Here is an 18,850-nt window from a genome sequence, read left to right on the forward strand (position 1 = left end):
TCCCTTGATTTATGTCAATTGTATTACTGCCAGGCATTTGTTAACCAAAAAACAAGTGTATTTATTCATTAATTATTGTGATTGTTTGTTTGCATGCATTACATATTCAGTGTATAATTTGACAACTTTAATGATTATGTAACATCCTTGTTGGAACATCCAAAAAGACAGCTTAAAACAAATCCAGCCACTGGTTGTATCATGGTATATTTTAATTTCTGCAGAGACAAAAATGACAAGCAATTTATTTACAGAAATACCTGTACAAAAGCAAAACATATGTAAAATAGATCATAAATAGAGGTGGGCTTGCGCTCAGTACATTTGCCATGTTCAGCTAAGCTGCGTGCATAGTGACTCCTAATAAAACAATGATTAAAATCAATCCTCAATTCTACATCAACATCCAAGTCAAAGGACAAATAGAGTATGATTAAAATTACAATTTATTTTTTTTCGTTATCTGTGATGTGTCCTATGACCTAAGTGCTACAACTTAAGTCTTATATCTTCTAAGTTGTCAGCTTAAGGAACACACATCTCAGAGTGAAAACGACAATTAAAGAAAGCGAATTCATCACGTCAACAACAAAGTCAGATGTATTGTGCAGGCTGTTTCCAGGCATGTACAGTAGATGTAGGTGTCAACCTCCTCAGGTTTCTTTTTTAGACATCATAACTGCCATATACTCCAAATGATAGGAATCAGCTGATATATCTACTCTATGGTCCTCTGAGGTGTGTGTCCCTTTCAAAAACCTTTGGAGCTTTGTTTTCCTTCTACCTTCTCATGTCATGAAAAGCGCAGAATGTTTCAAAGCACGTTTGCTTCATCCCTAATGGATACTGTGCATTTTCTCTGTTTTGCTGTGCCGCCATTGCAGCATTGTGTCATTACCGATCCTTTCCAAAGTCGCTTTCCTGACTAAAGTTATCCTTGCTGTAAAAATCGCAGTTTGGACGTGTGACCATGCTAACTTTGAAATGGATGAATTTACCAGGGTATCACCTATGACATGTACAGTTGGTACTCATCAATATACTTGACAGAGTTCGACTGAGCTTACTTAAAGAAGCCACAAGATAAAAGCTTTTGTTTTTTGAAAGTCTATCATAATAAAATTGCCAGGACTGTAGTTTCAGCATAAATTACTCTTTCTCCACTTTTAGAAAGCATCTCAGTACAATTGGTTTCATACTAGTTAAAACCAACAAGTCATACCAATAAAGGTATAAAAAGGCACAGTTGCATATTTTGCATTCACGCTATAGTTTTGTTTTGATTTTTTTTTTTTTTTTTTTTTTACAGAAGCACTACATATACAAAGTGGCACTGGGAAGGAAAGGGAAATATATGACTGATGAGATCTGAAGAGGGCATCATTATGAGCAGATATTTGAAAAAAACAAATAGAACGGAGACTTATGATGTACGCGAGATGTTTGAATTGTTTTGGAATCAAGTTTCACAACTCATTTTCTACATAATGAAAGGCATGTTTTTTGTGTGTGTGAAAAGAATATAAACATTACAGAACCAATGGATAAAAGTACATGTGCTATTAAAACATATATAAATAAATCAGATAAATGAGCAACGGATGATGTGATGCTAAATAAATCAGTGAATCACGAATGTGTATGATTCTTCATCCTCGTCAAATCAATATACATAGTCATACTACAATGTCTAGTGTCTGTTTGTAACAAACGCAAGCAGTGGACTTCCATGTTCACAGGGTATGATATCTGTACACTTTTTTTTTTCTTTTTCATAGTAAGTGTAGATTCCCTTTAAACGTGCAATAAAAAGTACATATCTATGTATACAGTTTGTAAGCATCAGAGCACTTCTTTTAAACACGAGTAGTACATACAGACTACAGATCTGGAAGCTGCAAAAAAGGCAGTCCGTTCATACTCAAGGAATCATTAACATACAAAAAAAAAAAAAAAAAAACACAATTGCATCTGAATAATTTACCACCTTTTTTAAAAGCATGATGCCTCCTAAGTATACTCCTCCTCTTGAAAATAGTTTGGGATAGGCCCATAATGCATGTATACATGTGCACGTAGTTTCCCCACATTGCACAGAAACATGTGTGACGGTAATTAAAGCAACATGTGACCTAAAAAGGAGCTTTCCTGTCCCAGTTCTCTGAGACACCACGTCATGTTGTTCCCGATACTTTGGTTATACAGCGGCATCGTGCGTCGCATTGCAATCGCTCCTGTCGTGCCAGTTGTCGCCAAACTTTTTATATGATTGTACAAGTAGTCGGTTCACTCTGACCGCTACACGAGGGACACAAGTTCTCATCCTTGATCACTCTTCTGAAGTGTGTGAGATTGAGAGTGAATCTGTTGAATGAGTTTATTGCTCTATTTAACATTCATTCTAGGAATGTTACACAGGGCCAGCCCAAGCTCTTCAGCAGGGCAATATTGTTAGACTAATTCACCCCAGCAGCATATCCAAATAGAGTTCCTGTGAATTTATGGGATAATTATTATGTGTATGTACAATGTGCAGATCTTTTGTGTGTGCGTGTGTGTTTGCAAATGTGTGCGTGCCGGGAGGCCATCTTGAGACCACAAAAGAGGAACTTCAGCATAGTTTCACGCATCAAGAGAGGGATGAACCACAATAACACAAACTCGTGACATTCAGGCAATTAATTGTCAATATCTGGGATGTAAAGAACCTCCTTCTGCTTCCAAAGGTGTGTAGGAGCGTGATGGAAATGGGTCGCTCGTGATTGTGTGTCCAGAGTATGTTTACAGTATATGTATATAATGTACAATACTTCACCAACACGACAAAGAAAAACGTGTGTATGCTTGTGTTCCTTCGTGTGTACATGAGGTTGATAGGCACACAGGTAAACTTGCTTCTCGCGCTGTACAGTGCGTACGCCGTTCACTTGCGCCATTTGTGTATCTACAAACCATTGTAAAATGCTTAAGTCAATGACGACATACAAAGAGCTCTGACATCGTCTGGTTACGCCATCACTGATCATCGTGCGATGATTTTCATTTATCATTGGCCAGTCTTTTTTCCTTCTTCTTTGTTAACGTGATTTGTCGTCCAGAGCAGACAGTTCAGTTCATGGACTGATTGCATATGGACATAATACATCCACATAAAAACACTCCCGCCCACCCCCGAAAAATAAAAACGGATTAAAAGACAGAACCAGTCATATCGGTTCCCATAGCTATAGCAACAGTTATAAAAACAAAGACAAAGAGGTATAGTCCAGGTCCGCCTCAAGGGGCACACACTCTTAAGGGGTTAGATGATGCATGCATGTTTATAAAGAGTCTACAGAAACCAGGCAGCACTTTGGGGAAGTCTACGGGGCCCGATACGCTAGCAGCAAAGTAGCACTTATCCACCAGCATTCCTCTCTCTCCACCTCAGCCACTTCCCCCTCCTCCATCTCATCCTTCATAACGCACATTTACAACATGTAATTCCACGGTTTTTACTCAATTTAGGTTAGAAAGTAGCGCCGCACTAGTTGTGCGAGCAGTTTGAGGAAAATCCATGTTGTTTTTGTTTTAGGGTTTGGTTTGCTAACAGCATCTCTAACCATGCTGAGTCACTGTCATCGTCCCTTCGCAGTCGCTGTGTGTCGTTTACAGGTAAACTTCCCGCCTGGTGAGAGTTCCGCATTGCGTCGGCTTGTATTCACCTGTGGGCGCTAGCGGAATCTCCTCGATGGGGCGAGATGTTTCCTGGCTGGCGGAAAATCCAGCTGAGCTAAACGCGTCGTAGGATGAGGAGGAGGCGGCCATCTTCTTGTTAAGGAGATTACGGTTACGGTCTCCCAGCAGGTGCGAGGGGTCGCCGTTGGCAACAGCTAGCGCCTCCTGGCTGCCGGGCTGTTCGGGAACGCTGCCCCCGGGGGAGGTCATGAAGGTGGAGAGTTTGGGAGGGGTGGCCTTGGGCCTACGTTCAGGCGAGGTGCGCACAGGCATCCAGCAGGCATCCGAGTGGCCGTATTCGTCACACTCCCGCGTGCATTTACCCGTCATGGCTACGTCAGGCAGGGGCCGAGTGTCTGGAGGAAACGGAGAGAAGGAAACAGAAACGGTGGGGCATTAATGGCGTTGTTTGGCTTTGAATAGCTGAGAAAAAGAAAACTGAAGTATTGTCATTAAAAAAAATATATTGTGGTATGTGTCTCATGAAATTGCCATTAGAATGGCAAGTGTCAGATGAAGCCTTTGAAATATTTATGATTGGCTTCGTGCAATTTTTTATTTATGCATGTTTTTTTTGTTTTTTTTTCACTGTAACTTCATGGTCAACACATACCACATAACACTAAAATGGAAACATACATACACAAACAACAACACTTAAAGCTAAAACATAAATTAAACAGAAGAAATAATGTGAGCTCTAAAAAGAATCATGCTTTGAAAACGTGGGGCAATTCTACTGTGACTTCTGACTCCTAAACTACTGCCCTGAATCCATCTCTAATGGCTGAGTGTGTGTAGCTGATGTGTTTATATGCATGCGTTGTGTATGCAACAAACAAGCTGACTCTACAAAACCTATTCAATTTTATCAAAAGTGTACAAAGTGTGTTTATTTATTTTTAAATTTTATTTTACTTGTTAATCCCCAACTTGGCCTTGGGAAACACCTACAGTGTACTTATAGAATGACATATTGGAGGATTTGCTAGTTGGTTACATCTTTAACATGTATGTAAGTTAAAAGGATTATGCAAGCGTTTTCTAAAGGCTCTAACTGTCACGCATCTGAGTGATTGCTTATTTTCCCGGGCAGAGAGAAGAGATCGTTTTAGATTCAAAGCCACAAAGCCACAAGTATCATTAACATCTCATATCTCTTCTATTCAGAATGTCTTCTGAACAAATATTTTCTGTTTACACTTTTAAACACTTGACAAGCAAACAGATAACCATCAGATGCGCAAAAATGCACAAACACGGTTGAATATGAAGTTCACTAAGCTGAAGTGCACACACACACTAAATGCTGAAATCCCTAACCTTTGATGCCAAAGCACAAAGCTGCAGTGTTAGAGATGGTCGGTTAATGACCAAATGTGAGGTATGGCACAAGCAAGAGAGGGTGAGTGCAAATCTAAAAAAAAAAAAGGAAGAAAGCATGCTGCCTTTTGTTGAAGAGCAAAAATTTGGGTTAACCATTGCTTACTTTTAATGTTCTTTTTCTCCTGCAAAGAAAGAATAGGGTAGAATCACTGTTTGGTTTCTTCACAATGTAATGCTAAGTAAGATTAATCAATTTAGAAAAAGGTATCAGACAGGAAAAAAAAGCATAATGTGTTGCAGTTATCTGAGAATCAATTGATTACATGGCATGTTTGCAAAAAAAAAATCTTCTATGGTGCATTATACAAAGATATTTATTGACAGATTGAGAAAAATTGAGGGTGAGAAAAGAAATAAACACATCTAAGAGCTACAGACATGTCGCTCCTCAACTTTTATTGTTAAGCCGTTAAATTCCAGGAAATCAATGCTGCACAAAAGAAAGAGTGCTATGAATGGCGTTCTTCAGTCACAGATCACAACAGGCTTACACTTAAACCCACTCAGACTGTCTCTCGTTTGGGATACTTGTTGACACAAACCATTTTAGCATCCTTGTCCGGTAAGGGCCTTTCACTGACCTCAACCGAACCCCTAAACATGTCCTCCTGACCTCAAGGCCAGACTATAATGCCTGCGAGCTCCTGTTAGCTTTAGTCCCGTCTTTGTGGTGCGGTTGCATTGTGGGCAAGTAAGGGTTAGTTGGGTCCGACGGAGACACCTGACCGCAGAAAGAGTTCAGTGCCGCTTCCTGTTCGCTTTTATGATATCGTAAGGCTGGATTGCTGCCCAGTGTCTAGGGAGAGGTGTGGATGTACGTTCATCCAACAAAGCTCTGTCATGCACCAATGAACGCTCAGTCAAGCGACGGTACCTCAATAGCACTAATAACAAAGATGAGTGTGTAGGCTCCGATCTGCAGGACGTCGATATGCCAGCGCAATGTTAATGCTTCAGACAGGGATTACAAAATGGCTGGATAAATCTTATATGACAGTTAATGTGTGCAAAGAGGCATTAAGAACTGTAACAGGTTATTCACATATACGACTGTCAAGAAAACGTCAGCGTATGATTAGGCGATCATCTCTTTAAAACATTGTGTGGAGGAAGTAGACGGGAAAAAGAAAATCTGATGTAAATTCAAACTTTATTTCGTTCGTGGAACACAAAAGGAGAAATTCTGAATAATGTGCTGGTTGCTCTTTTTCATGCAGTCAAAATGAATAGGGACTGAAGAGTTTAAGCTTTAAAAAGGATGCAAAACCCCCATAAAACGATCAAAATAAGTAATTCAGTCAAATTTTTGAAATAATAATTTAGACATTTGTTATCTATATGACACATTGAAAATATCCGTCTCAAAATAATCAGATATTTATTTTTCTCTTAACATGCCAAGAAGAGCTACACTTTTAGACTTGAATTTAGTCTGTTTCTCACACAATGCTATTGTATGACTTCTGAAGACCCCAGTCCTCAACCAATTTGTATTATAAATGAAAAGAATGGCCAGAATATTCTTCAAAAATCCACCTTTTTTTGTTCCCCAAAAGTCATACACGTTTGGAACGAATGGTAGATAATGAAATAATATTTATTTTCTCTGAATAATGTCTTTCTATAACTGTCCATCAAACTAAAGAGATTCAACATCAACTTCTTTCTATCAGCCTAGTATTTTGTCCACACAGAGCTCCAAGTCCACCCAATATAGATTGTTAGTGTTCAGTTGATGAATATGTTTGTCAATCAGTCTTTCAGACCACTACCACATCTCCACAGCTTCTTAACTCTAATGCCTGGCTCTCGCACCGCTCAGGCCCCTCAAGGCCGTACATTGGCTTTTCATCTATCGCATACTGTGCCGTCTTCAGCTACTGTTTCCTCCAGTGCAAAACAACAAAAGGAGCGCTCATTGGCGCCCCTCGCACACTGCTGCCATACAGCCTGCTTCTGATTTATTATTCCAGCACAAAACTCTGTATACACTATTATACACGGAAAGTTCACAAAAATGATCATTGAAAGCATGCAATAAAAAAATGTTTTATGGTTTAGCCTGAAGATAAAATGCTTTGGAAATTGGCCTTGAAAGTCAAAGATCGGTGTACATTATTTTTTTGTACATTATATCTTTTTGTCTGCGATCCATTTTGCTTATAAGGGTGCTTTCACACTGGGCTCGTTTGCTGCGGTCCGAGCCCGGGCACGTTTGTTCCTGGCGCCCCCCGCAGCATTGGTCTGGTTTCACACTCAACTTGATTCTATTGAACCCTGGTGCGTTTGCGTGCCAATCATCGCAAACGTGCACGATACATAACAGAAAACAGAACACGAGTCAATATATTGTGTTTTTTTTTATTAATTTGGTGCTATTATGCACAGCTGAGTGAACAACACAGGTTTACTGTGTGTGTGTGTGTAACGCATAAGGTGGTGTTCTGCTCCTTGCAAACAAACTCTTTTGAGGAGACAGTGGATTTCCATTAATTTGTTGTCCTGATTCTACACGCTATGCGCGAATACACTACAGGCTCACTCTCGCTCGTATCCAAGGTAAATCATCAACACTATCATCCCTTAAATGTGTTTTATTTAACTATATATCATAATCAGCTAAAATGTATGCGCAGGTCACTTTACTTCCTGAACAAGTGCGCACCCAAGTCCGTGTTGCTTTCACATTCACGCGAACCGCGGCACGGTTCGTGAGCAACCGAACTCAGACCACCTCCACCAGGTAGTCTTCGGTACCCCAGTGCGCACCCAGGTCCACATGACACCGTTCACATTAGCGATTTTTCATGCGAACCGTGCCCCGTTCTGAACTAAACTGCCAGTGTGAAAGCACCCTAAGTTTATAGTCTTCTGCATAGTGTTATTTGTCTTCCATATAAGTCTGTTCGCTTCCAGCTTAAGGGCCATATTTACTAAACAGGGGAAATTAGCGTGAGAGCGCAATTCCAAAAAAAGTGCCGAATGGTAGTGGAAAGTTCTGCACGTTATCTACTGACGATAATCAAATTAAAGAACACAGATGCAGCCGTATGATTTCCATAATGACCAAATCAATCTACCAAGAACACCGCAAATTTACATACTTTTTTGGGCGGTAAATAATGGCGCAAATACCAGTAAATTGAATGGCACAAACTTAAATACTCTTCTCACATGAATTTTGCATCTAAAATGGAAACTCTTACAAATGCATATGCTGCCGCAAAAATCACCCTGTCCACGCCTTTTCAGCACTAATTTTTCACTGCGTGTCTTAAGTAAATCCTGACCGTAGTTTTTAACGCCAAAAGAGGGTTTGCGATGGCGCAAGATGTTAGTAAATCAAGCCCTTAGCCGTCTTTTCATGTATAATTCTAGTCCTAACTGGATTCTGTTGTTTCCTAGTTTGTGCTCCTATTTTAGGTTCTCGTCTAAGACCGGTTTTGTCCAATAATCTCATTGCAAATGGAACAGAACATTGTCTGATTCTAGGCTGTAGTTAATGTAATATAACAGCATGTAATTGTGATTTGCACAATCTCTGTCTCTCTTCCAGCTCATTATAGAGGTAAGATGGATACCATTTAAGATGTCATTCAAAGACACACTCTGAAGCAGCAATAATTCAAAGCATTTAGATGGGGGCAGACACAGGTCAAACATGCACTGAGATGAATTCAATCATTGCTAGAATAGCTTTGCCTCCACCTTGTTTCATTTAAATGAACATCTTACAGGAGTGAATAAGTCAAACTGAAATTTGCTGATCCATTTTCATTCATCTCTGTCTCCTTTTATATATAATTGATTGGATGCAACAAAAATGTCTGACTGTTTTATATAGAAAATATCAAACCAAGCAGCATCTGCAAACAAATAACGCTCTAACTTCACTTTTCTTAAGCATTTAAATTCAAATTTGAAATACTTTTACCCAACTGCTACCAAGGTCAGTTATAGATATGATATATATAGTGATATATGAAATAAACACAGCTGTTGTTAATTACATAAATTAAGAGCATTGTGTCAACTTTATTATATAAGATATGTTTTGTCAAATCTAAAATAAAATTAAAACATTGAATACATAAACTATGAATACAGTCCATAAAGTCTGACCATCAGAAAATGTCTAAACATTAAAAAAAAAAAAAAAAAATATTCCATTGGCTTTATATTTTATGTTAAAAAAAAATGTGGCCACTATATTATAAGGTTCAGTGTTTGGTAAACTCTACAATAAATTTTAGCATTGGAAACATTTACAAAACACTTACAATAGTGAACAAACGTTTGCAGGCCTGCAGACCCAAAAGAGTATTTCTTCCATTCACATTCTCCCTAAAAACCCCATGCCTTTAAATTTGACCCCAAGCCACTTTTAAAACTCAGTTTTGAGCCTGAAAAGCGAGGCTTTGGAGATGGCGAACAAAAGGAGCCATACTCGGGCCTCTAGCCCAGGGCAGAGCGAATGTCGCCAGGCTGCAGAGAGGCCGGAAACGCATGCGGCTCTGTGGCACGCTAACTGTCACTCCGTATAGTGGGCTATTCTGCCGATGGGGGCTCGGAGTATAATGCCTGCCATTTTCCACAGCCAGTCCTTTTGAATAACTCAAAAAGAAACATCCACTCTTCTCCGACGGAGGGTTTGAAAACGAGAGATCAGGGGAACGGCGGGAGGGGGGAAAACGGAAGATATGGCTCTCAGAGCTATTCTGTGAGTTAATTACGTGTGGACAAAAGTGGATTCCCTGGCGCAGTTGGAGCTCTGCTGTTGTGAGGCTGGTGGCAGGGTTCTGGAAAGCAGTAAGTGGGCCAGAGGCTCAGCTAATTGACAGGGATATGAGGATTTTGTAATCTATGTTTGGGTGTGTGTGTGTGTATTTTGTCCTGCTCTTTAAGGCTTAATTCCGCGTTTTTCCAGCACGCGAGAACATGTTTGCGCGTTAAAGTATTAGTCGTCTTTCTATATTTTAAGTGCTCTGTGTGTGAATGTGTTTTCATCTTCTGCAAGTTAAGCCTTGTCCCTCAGAGGCCAGCTAAACTACAGGCTGGCTCTTTTGCTTCTCTGTTTTCCGGATAGGAGCCCCAGTAAAAACATATCTGCCAGACAGAACTGCTGACCCCTCTGTCCAGTCACTATGTGTGTGTCTGTGTGACAGAGATGAGTGTAGCGGACGCCCTCAGAGTCTTAGCAGATTCAAGAATTGACCAATAGATAAATGGCATTTACAGAAGAGTGTAATGCGTTCACACACACAATAACATGTGACCCAAGAAACCTCAAGTGTCAATGTTAAATAACATTGCTTTTCACACTGAGAGAAATACTGTAAAAAATGAAAAAAAAAAAAAAAAAATCACTGCTAATAAGAACATATTTAACAGGATAGTTCACCAAAAATTGAAAGATATCTTATCATTTACTCATGTCAATCTAAAAGTGTCAGTCTGTGAAACAATAAATAAGATATTTTGAAAAATATTTTATGCCCATACAAGTGAAAGTTTTTTTTTTGTGTGTGTGTGTTCCACAGTAAAAAAAAGAAAAGAAAAAATAACACAGGCGTGGAACAACATGAGGGTGAGGATTTTTTGGGTAAACTATCGGTATGATATTTAATAGCCATATATCTTAGATCAATAAGTTGGCATTCTTGGCGGAGATTCACAGAATCAATGTCAAAAACAGACAAACGGTATTATATGAAGCATTAAATTAACATTCCTTGAAAAATTAGTGGGGTTTGGGAACTACATTATTAATATACAACACTGTTCTAAAGTTTGGGGCCATAAAAATACAGTTTCTACAAAAAAAAGAAAAAAAAAAAAATATATATATATATATATATATATATATATATATATATATATAAGAAAAGTTTTGTATTTGCGAGTGAATGCAAAGTGTCTCGGGGGAACACAAACATTTAGCTAGAGAGCGAAAAAGCATTGCCAAATAATATTTCCTCCCATCTCATTTTTTTTTTCTTTTTCACCATGTCCCTTTAGGCTCTCATTAGAAAACATATTACATACTTTTTAATTATAATAATATTCAAATCAATGAGCATATGAGACTTATATATATAAAAAAAAAAGAGTAAAATATGAAATAAAAAAATAAAATTGCACCAACCCCATACATAGTGTACTAACAGCAACTGTGAATATAATTGACTTGGGTCTTGTTAAACAAATACAGTTAAACCACAAAGAACAGCATTTTTAATATCTATAGCACTTGAAAAGAGCTGCAGGCTCACAGTTGTCCACTTTTTTTTGGTCAACTTTTCAATTCTGACAGCTCCTCAGCTCCCATGGCCTTATGGGACAGCAAAGTGTCCACTTGTTTCAGAATCTGAATCATAAATCTCAGCAGATGCAATACATCATATTGGGATCTTTCGCGTGCTGTATCATGACATCCTGTTGACATATTGCTTTTTGCATAACGTGTAGTACACATACTGAGACACAATCCCTCCACTTTGCAACAATTGGAAAGTTGTGTCCCTCTGTGAATGTCCCTGTATGCATCTCCTGCATCTAAAATCAGCCTCTAATCAGCATCACATTCTTTCTCTTAGTGAGATAAAAACCCTCTTTAACACATTATCTTGTCTTTATTCACAGACGCTTCACGAGTTTCGTATTTGCAGTAGGAGCCGTCCGCACAAGAGATGGTTGTTCTTTTCACCAGACAAAAAAAAGGGAGACTGTTCTTTTATTTTCAGTTAGTGCTGTCTATTTGATTCAATAACGCTGTCCTTTAAGACTCATAAGGTTGCTGATCTAATGTTCTCTCTGTCACTTTCTTTATTTCTTTGCACAGTATGGACACCTAGACTCAAGCCATCACATCTATCACCAAAAGTCACCTTTATGTCACCCAACCCCCCACACACCCAGACACACACAAAAGTGTATGGACATTTACAGTAAGCCACACTAAAAAAATCCAACAAATGTCTTGTGATATTCTAAGACTTTTTTGGAGAATATAACTTTATTTGCACAGTGTGGACACATCCTCAAGCCATTACATATATCATCAAACATCACCTTGATGTGAAGCAAAGATAGACACTTAAATTTAGTCACAATAAAATATCAAATGGATTTAATTGAAAAAAGGTAACACTTATAATACTGTTCCTTCATAAATGAATAATTACACATGAACAAATGAGTAATGCACTATTGACATTCTAGTAACTACTAACTAACAAGAAACTCTGATTAACAAATTAGTAAGTAATAGTGCTCAGTCAACTGAGGTAGTTCACTATTAGCTAATCAGTAACTATTATTTTTTCATACCTCACAGAGAACTACTATATACAGGTTCATAATTAACATGAATAATGCATAATTTATAATAAAAGGTAACATTACCCATTAGTAATGACTCAAGTGTTGCTACACCCTTCTAAAGGAACTACTAATTATTTGGATCAGTATTCTAAAGTGAAAAACATGACATACCTACCTAATACTGACTGAAGTCATTGTAAGCTTTTGAGATTTTTGTAAGATTTTTAATAGTTATTTCTTCCGATGGATTTGGTAACACTTTAGTCATTACTAGTGTGTTTCCATAATCTTCACTTTTAGAATACTGATCCAAATATGTAGTAGTTCCTTTAGAAAAATGTAGTCTCTACTATCCAAAACCGTAAAAAAAAAAAAAAAAAAAAGCTTACAATGACTTCAGTCAATATTAGATAGTTATCAAGCTTTTCACTTTAGAATATTGATCCAAATTATTATTAGTTCATTTAGAAGGATGTAGTAACACTTGATTCATTACTAATGGGTTACCATTACCTTATATTATATATTATGCATTTTTAATTATGAACCTGTATAGTTCTTAGAAGTCTTAAGTGAGGTATGAAAAATAGTAGTTCTTGATTAGCTAATAGTGAACTACCACATTCATCTGAGCACGATTACTTACTAATTTGTTAATCAGAGTTTATTGTTAGTTAATAGTAGTTACTAGAATGTTAATAGTGCGTTACTCATTTGTTCCTGTGTAGTTATTTATTAATGAAGGAACAGTATTCTAAAGTGTTACTGAAAAAATATATATTTATATACTAATAATTATCTTGCTTTTCAAGAAAAATTGTATTTTCTTGAAAAGCAAATGTTATTTTCTTTCAAAAGTAAGAACATAAGTATTTGAAAACTTTCTAGTTGTCACCCATTAGTGGGACATCTTCCTAGTAAACGTGTTTGGGACCATTTGACCTAGAGTGCAGCTTACTTGCTGACAGGCAAACAGAATAATTTAGTTAGCAAAAGTAACTTTTTAGCACTTTCCCTTGGAAATTCCCAGCAAACTGACAGCATAACGCCCTCTAATAGCATTAGGCGAGGTAACGCAGCATTCAGCTCACGAGTGATTTGGCTGAGCTACCGTGATGGGCGAGAATGAGCCTGTAGATCTTCAGGAGGACTGAGGCCGCTGTTGACCTGGTTTGCTTCAGTAACCTCAGCATTGTGCTGCATATGCTTTCAGCGGTGCTGCATCAGTGAGCCAAGACAACAGAGTGTGTACAGTAACACAACAGCAGGAGAAGAACCATGTCAGACATGGTGCAGTGAGGTGCGGCGGAGTGATGTGTATATTTATTTCCCGTTCTCACACTCCTGTCTCTTAAACCTATCTCTACATCAGACTCGGGCTACACCCTCCAGATACCAATTTTAACTCACATACTTCTTATTCTAATATAATAAATATAATATGATATAATATAATACTACTGAGCAATATTTTTTTATATCATATTGTACCAGGTTACTACTATTTATGGTTCAAATTCTGGATAGAGCACTCGCCCATCCATCCATCCATGCATTCATATTTTTTTTAGCAACTTTATATCTCCGAATTGTGGATATATACTGTATCTCACAATGTGACTTTATATATCTCACATTTGCAGATTTATTTGTTGTAATTGTGACTTCATTTCTCATGATTGCGAGTTTATTTCCCATAACTGAGACTTTATATCTCCAAATTGTCGATTTATATCTCACAACGTGACTTTATTTCTAATTTTAAAGTTTCTCTTGAATGTATGTTATTTATTTATTCATTTTTTTAGGCAGAAACTTCCATAACTACTACTACTGCTGCTAATGATAGGGCTAAAAATAATAATGCACAACCACATACACACAAAAATACCCGCAATGCACAAATTCCCTGAAAAGTCTCACTAGAGTTGAACAGGTATAGGTGGCCCCTTATGGTGTTTAAAAGCACTTGGGGAAATAATTAGTCTACCGTTAGAGCTCTCCAGCTATGATTAATTGAGGAGAGATTAACTAGCATAATTTCATTCTGCCGACTATCTCACTGCCAATTACCTAATGTGACTCCCTCTCTCGGCATCTCTCGCTCCCTCTCTCTCTCATCAGAAGGCATCACGAGTCTCGGAAATGTGGCGCTGACCCTCATTTTCCTGACTTCTCATCTATCTGTCATAAAAAAGAGCGAGTGTGCTCATATGCATACGCAATCACAACGCTGACATGTCTAGCTCTCTAAATTGGGAAACCAGAAGACATTTTCACAGTCCAAAAAGCTACAATTATGCATTGTGCATTTGAAAAGGCCAGTGTGACTGCAATGTTCGCAAAGCTAAAACTAAAGTAAATGCCTTTTCCCCCACATTACTCAAAAACATTTCAGCGGTCAAATGCATTGCAAGCGCTGACACATATATTACACAATTTTCATGACAAAGAGTATGAGTGATAGGGTGAGAAGCATTCGGGAGGTGGACAGACAGTAAAAATGGAAAAATTGTAACATATATATTAGAAAATGGTAGGGCTTGAGCAAAGATTGACTCTGTGCCAAAATAGAGACAGATATATAGAAAGTAAGAGACAGACGGGGATTAAAATCTCACATGTGTGTGTTTGTGTCTGTGTGTGAGTGTGTGTTTTTTTCCTCAATGTTCGTCTCATTGGCTCAGAACTGGATGCCTTATCGCACGTTCCCAGACGCACATACACAATAGCCTATTTTACACCATTAAATGCGTATTTGTCAAAATACAATTTCAATTAAATCCCACAAACCTACTGGTTTGTGCTTTGCTCCACTTACCACAGAGGAAACGGAACAGAGGAAGGAACGACTTTCTCTCTCTCACTCATACGAGAGAGAGAGAGAGAGAGAGAGAGAGAGAGAGAGAGAGAGAGAGAGAGAGAGAGAGAGAGAGAGAGAAGGAATATGAAAGACAGAAAGACTGGGAGAAGGAAATCTGATTGTTTGAAGCACACAATGAAGGTTGACTGAATTTCCAAACTGTTGACGGCAAACAATTGTTTTCGCCGTGATATGTCACAGATGCAGCCTTTGCTTGCATTTTCTTTTTTTTCAATTAAATAACTCAAGAGTGTTGCTTTAAACAAAGCGTCTTTACTCAATGCTACACCGGAATTATTCCGAATTGATTTATACACGGTCACAAATAAAAATGGTTTTCCACCGCAATTTAGATGAGAAATGCTATTGTACTGTTGTGATACTTTTACTCGTGTATTACATGCAGAACAATCTCATCTCATCAACGACGCACAGCTCACCGTCCCTGCGGATATGGACTCATAACTTCTCTGTTAGTCGACCTAACTGGCCACACGCTACACCACTCAGCCTGAGCCGTGGACCCTGCATATGTTTCTCATGAAAAGGCACCAGATTGAGTCACCATGTTTAATTCCCAGCATGCCAAGGGGTGTAAGAGGCTAATTAAGTAAACCAGAGGTAGAGAGGATCTAGCTGCCTGCTCTGGAGGGTTTTGGCCCTTCAGGCCTGCTGAAATTGAGCGAAAACTTGCAAAATGAGCGGGGTTCATTTTTCCGCGGGGTTAAGCTGGGAGGTCTTGATGAGACATCCTCTCGGTTCTCAGTCTAGCACCTCATCAAAAGTCGAGTGAACTTTCAGAGAAAGTTCTCAGCCTAGTCAGGCTTTGGTCCTGTGTGGCTTTCGTTAAGGATGAATGAACTGGGGAAAGACACACAGGCTACAAGCACCTTCAGTGGCATATTTTTTGAGGTTTTTAACTATATGATTATATGAAAATGGGGACGTAGGTATATGGGCCCTGAATAAATGAGGAACAACACATTCTTTTTGCCTGGATGTTGGCAAAGTGTGGGAACAGATAATTGCTAAAGCATTACCGCGGCCCATTTTATTCTCTCAATTTAGCACCCAAAAATCTTTAAATGTAGCATCACTCCTGTTTGAAGAACCCTTTGTGCAAAGACACACTTTAATTCGATGGAGCCAGAATGGTGCCTCATTAAAGCCGTATACTAACTTAGCCTCAAAGTAATGGCAAAATAGCTTAATGCAGTAGTGGTTTTGCTCAGACTAAAGGCTTAAATTCATTTACATGGTCCCATGATGTTAAACAGTGACATTCAGCCTGCAAAAAAAAAATTAGGCACTATTAGGCACCTTTATCCTCCAAACAGCCATTTTATAATCTTAAAAACATTTTAAATGTGCACATGAGTCATGTTTCCATTTAAATCAGAAACTTGTAGGACAACACTACCCATCCTCAATCAATGTAAATCTAGGGGGAATATTTTTCCAAACTGGTTGTCTTATGTAGGATTGCAGAACATATATTATATTATATTATATTATATTATATTATATTATATTATATTATATTATATTATATTATATTATATTATATTATATTATATTGAACTACTACTTGAATTAAAAGTCAAATTCTGTGTCAAAATCATAAATACTTCTGCAGCCTCATTAAATTCTAGTTTCTCAATGCTTTTTGACCCATACATGTGGCTGATATTCCTTTGCGAGAGTGCATATTGCACTTACAGGTGTGTGGTGTTATCAGAAATGTCTGGAAGCGTGAAGATGTGCCCCAATGGTGTGTCTCTTGCCTGTAACACATGTGGCTTGAGCTAAATCAAGGCCAGTGTCAGCACATTGTCACTGCTGCACTCTCCTGAGCTGGAACTAAGATATCAATAGCCCCTTTACTGTACCTGAGGACTGCTGGAGGAGAGCATGACACTAAACACACACATAGTTCGACCACCTGCCGTGAACATGTACAGTATGTTAGTGCAGAGAAGGTTTGAAGTAATGGCAGGCTTACAATTCAAGCTAATGCTAATAGTTCAGTGTCTTTTTGTACAGCTAGGATATGACCATGGTGTAAAGGTTTGATAAAACATTACATGTTCACACAACACTGTATATTTAATCTCTCGTTCCAGTCATTATCTGGAAGCCCTCTGCTCAAGGGAGGGCCAACTTGTTAACGCTAGCTAAGCTAACGGCTTAAAATCTGAGTGCATTATTAAACAGTTTTTAGTCTTTTCACACCCAAGCTCATCAGAAAAATGAGCGTACTTTATTAAATGCACTTGCACAGGGGGTTTATGCCTGCGTGTCTGCAGCGATCAAAGCACCTTGCCACATCGCTTTTTCACATTTGACTCTGATTACTCTTGGCAAAGTGATTCGATTAAGTCTCTCTCTCTCTCTCTCTCTCTCTCTCTCTCTCTCTCTCTCTCTCTCTCTCTCTCTCTCTCTCACACACACACACACACACACACACACACACACACACACACACACACACACACACACACACACACACACACACACACACATGCACAAATAAATGGAGAGATAGAGAACACAGCAGCAATATAAATGTTTTTATTGGCATGGGAGTTCAAGTCTTCTAAACCAAATAGTCTCTTCCCATTTAAAGCTGTGATTATTTAAACATGTCGGAATTGGGATGAACTGGCGGTCCAGCAATATATTTGCATGCCTGTTTTGAAGGAAAATAAGGTGAGAAAAATAAGTCAACCCGAACAAATTCTGTGGTATTTTGTAATTAAGAGCAAGGCTGTGCAAGGGTTCTGGTTTAAGCCACTTCCAGTTATTTTAACTGTATAAAAACTGTCCGTTATGATACTTGATATTGTAAACGGGTATTTGTTATGTTATTTTCATTTATTAGCATAGTCGTAAACATATTGGTTTGTAGCACAATATGTTTACTGCACAATATCTAAACATTCAAGATGCAATTAATTGAGAAGCAAAATTACATAATATATAAAGTCTATTTTTTTTTTTTTTTTTTTAATCAAAATGAAGTGACTTCATACAGAAAACAAGCCAATGGGGTAAGAAATATAAACTTGTTTACTTTTGATTTATTTATTTTTTACTCTATTGGCAGATATTTTTTTTATGTTTAAAGTATAAACTCACTTAATTTTTGTTTTTATTGTATTTTCAGAAAACAAGACACTAATTTCTTAAGTTAGTTTGCTTCTCATGTTAATGTATCTTGATTCAAGAATGTTTCGATATTAGTACTGCAAAAGTGCAAGACGACAATAATACTATGGCTATAATGGCTTCAAATGTATAATCATATTATTGTAAATAATCTTATCTTTTGGTTTGCGTCCATCAGAAAGTAAAAAAAGAAATATATATATATATATATATATATATGACCTTATGTCATGCTAGGGGTCATTTTATATCACGGAAAAAAGTATATATACTTTTGTTCGTGATATAAAAATGACCCCTAGCATGACATGAGGTAATTTTTAGCCAGCTTTTGACCGTCCACCCCTAGGAATAGATATTTAACACGCTTGAAGGTATCTGCCCTTCATTCCT

At 38.0% G+C, this 18,850-nt stretch overlaps 1 protein-coding gene across 1 annotated transcript in view; it reads right to left on the minus strand.

The window, feature by feature from the left end:
* Window positions 1–1,272: 1,272 nt before the first annotated feature.
* pcdh7b (protocadherin 7b) overlaps window positions 1,273–18,850 on the minus strand; it is a 120,903-nt gene continuing 103,325 nt past the window's right edge. The window contains 2 exon segments of the mRNA XM_079867999.1: window positions 1,273–4,073; window positions 5,207–5,225. Of these exon segments, the coding sequence (XP_079724125.1) occupies window positions 3,649–4,073; window positions 5,207–5,225 (444 nt within the window). The 3' untranslated portion in view covers window positions 1,273–3,648.

The sequence above is a fragment of the Squalius cephalus genome (assembly GCF_949319135.1).
Source record: "Squalius cephalus genome assembly, chromosome: 3".
NCBI lineage: Eukaryota > Metazoa > Chordata > Actinopteri > Cypriniformes > Leuciscidae > Squalius > Squalius cephalus.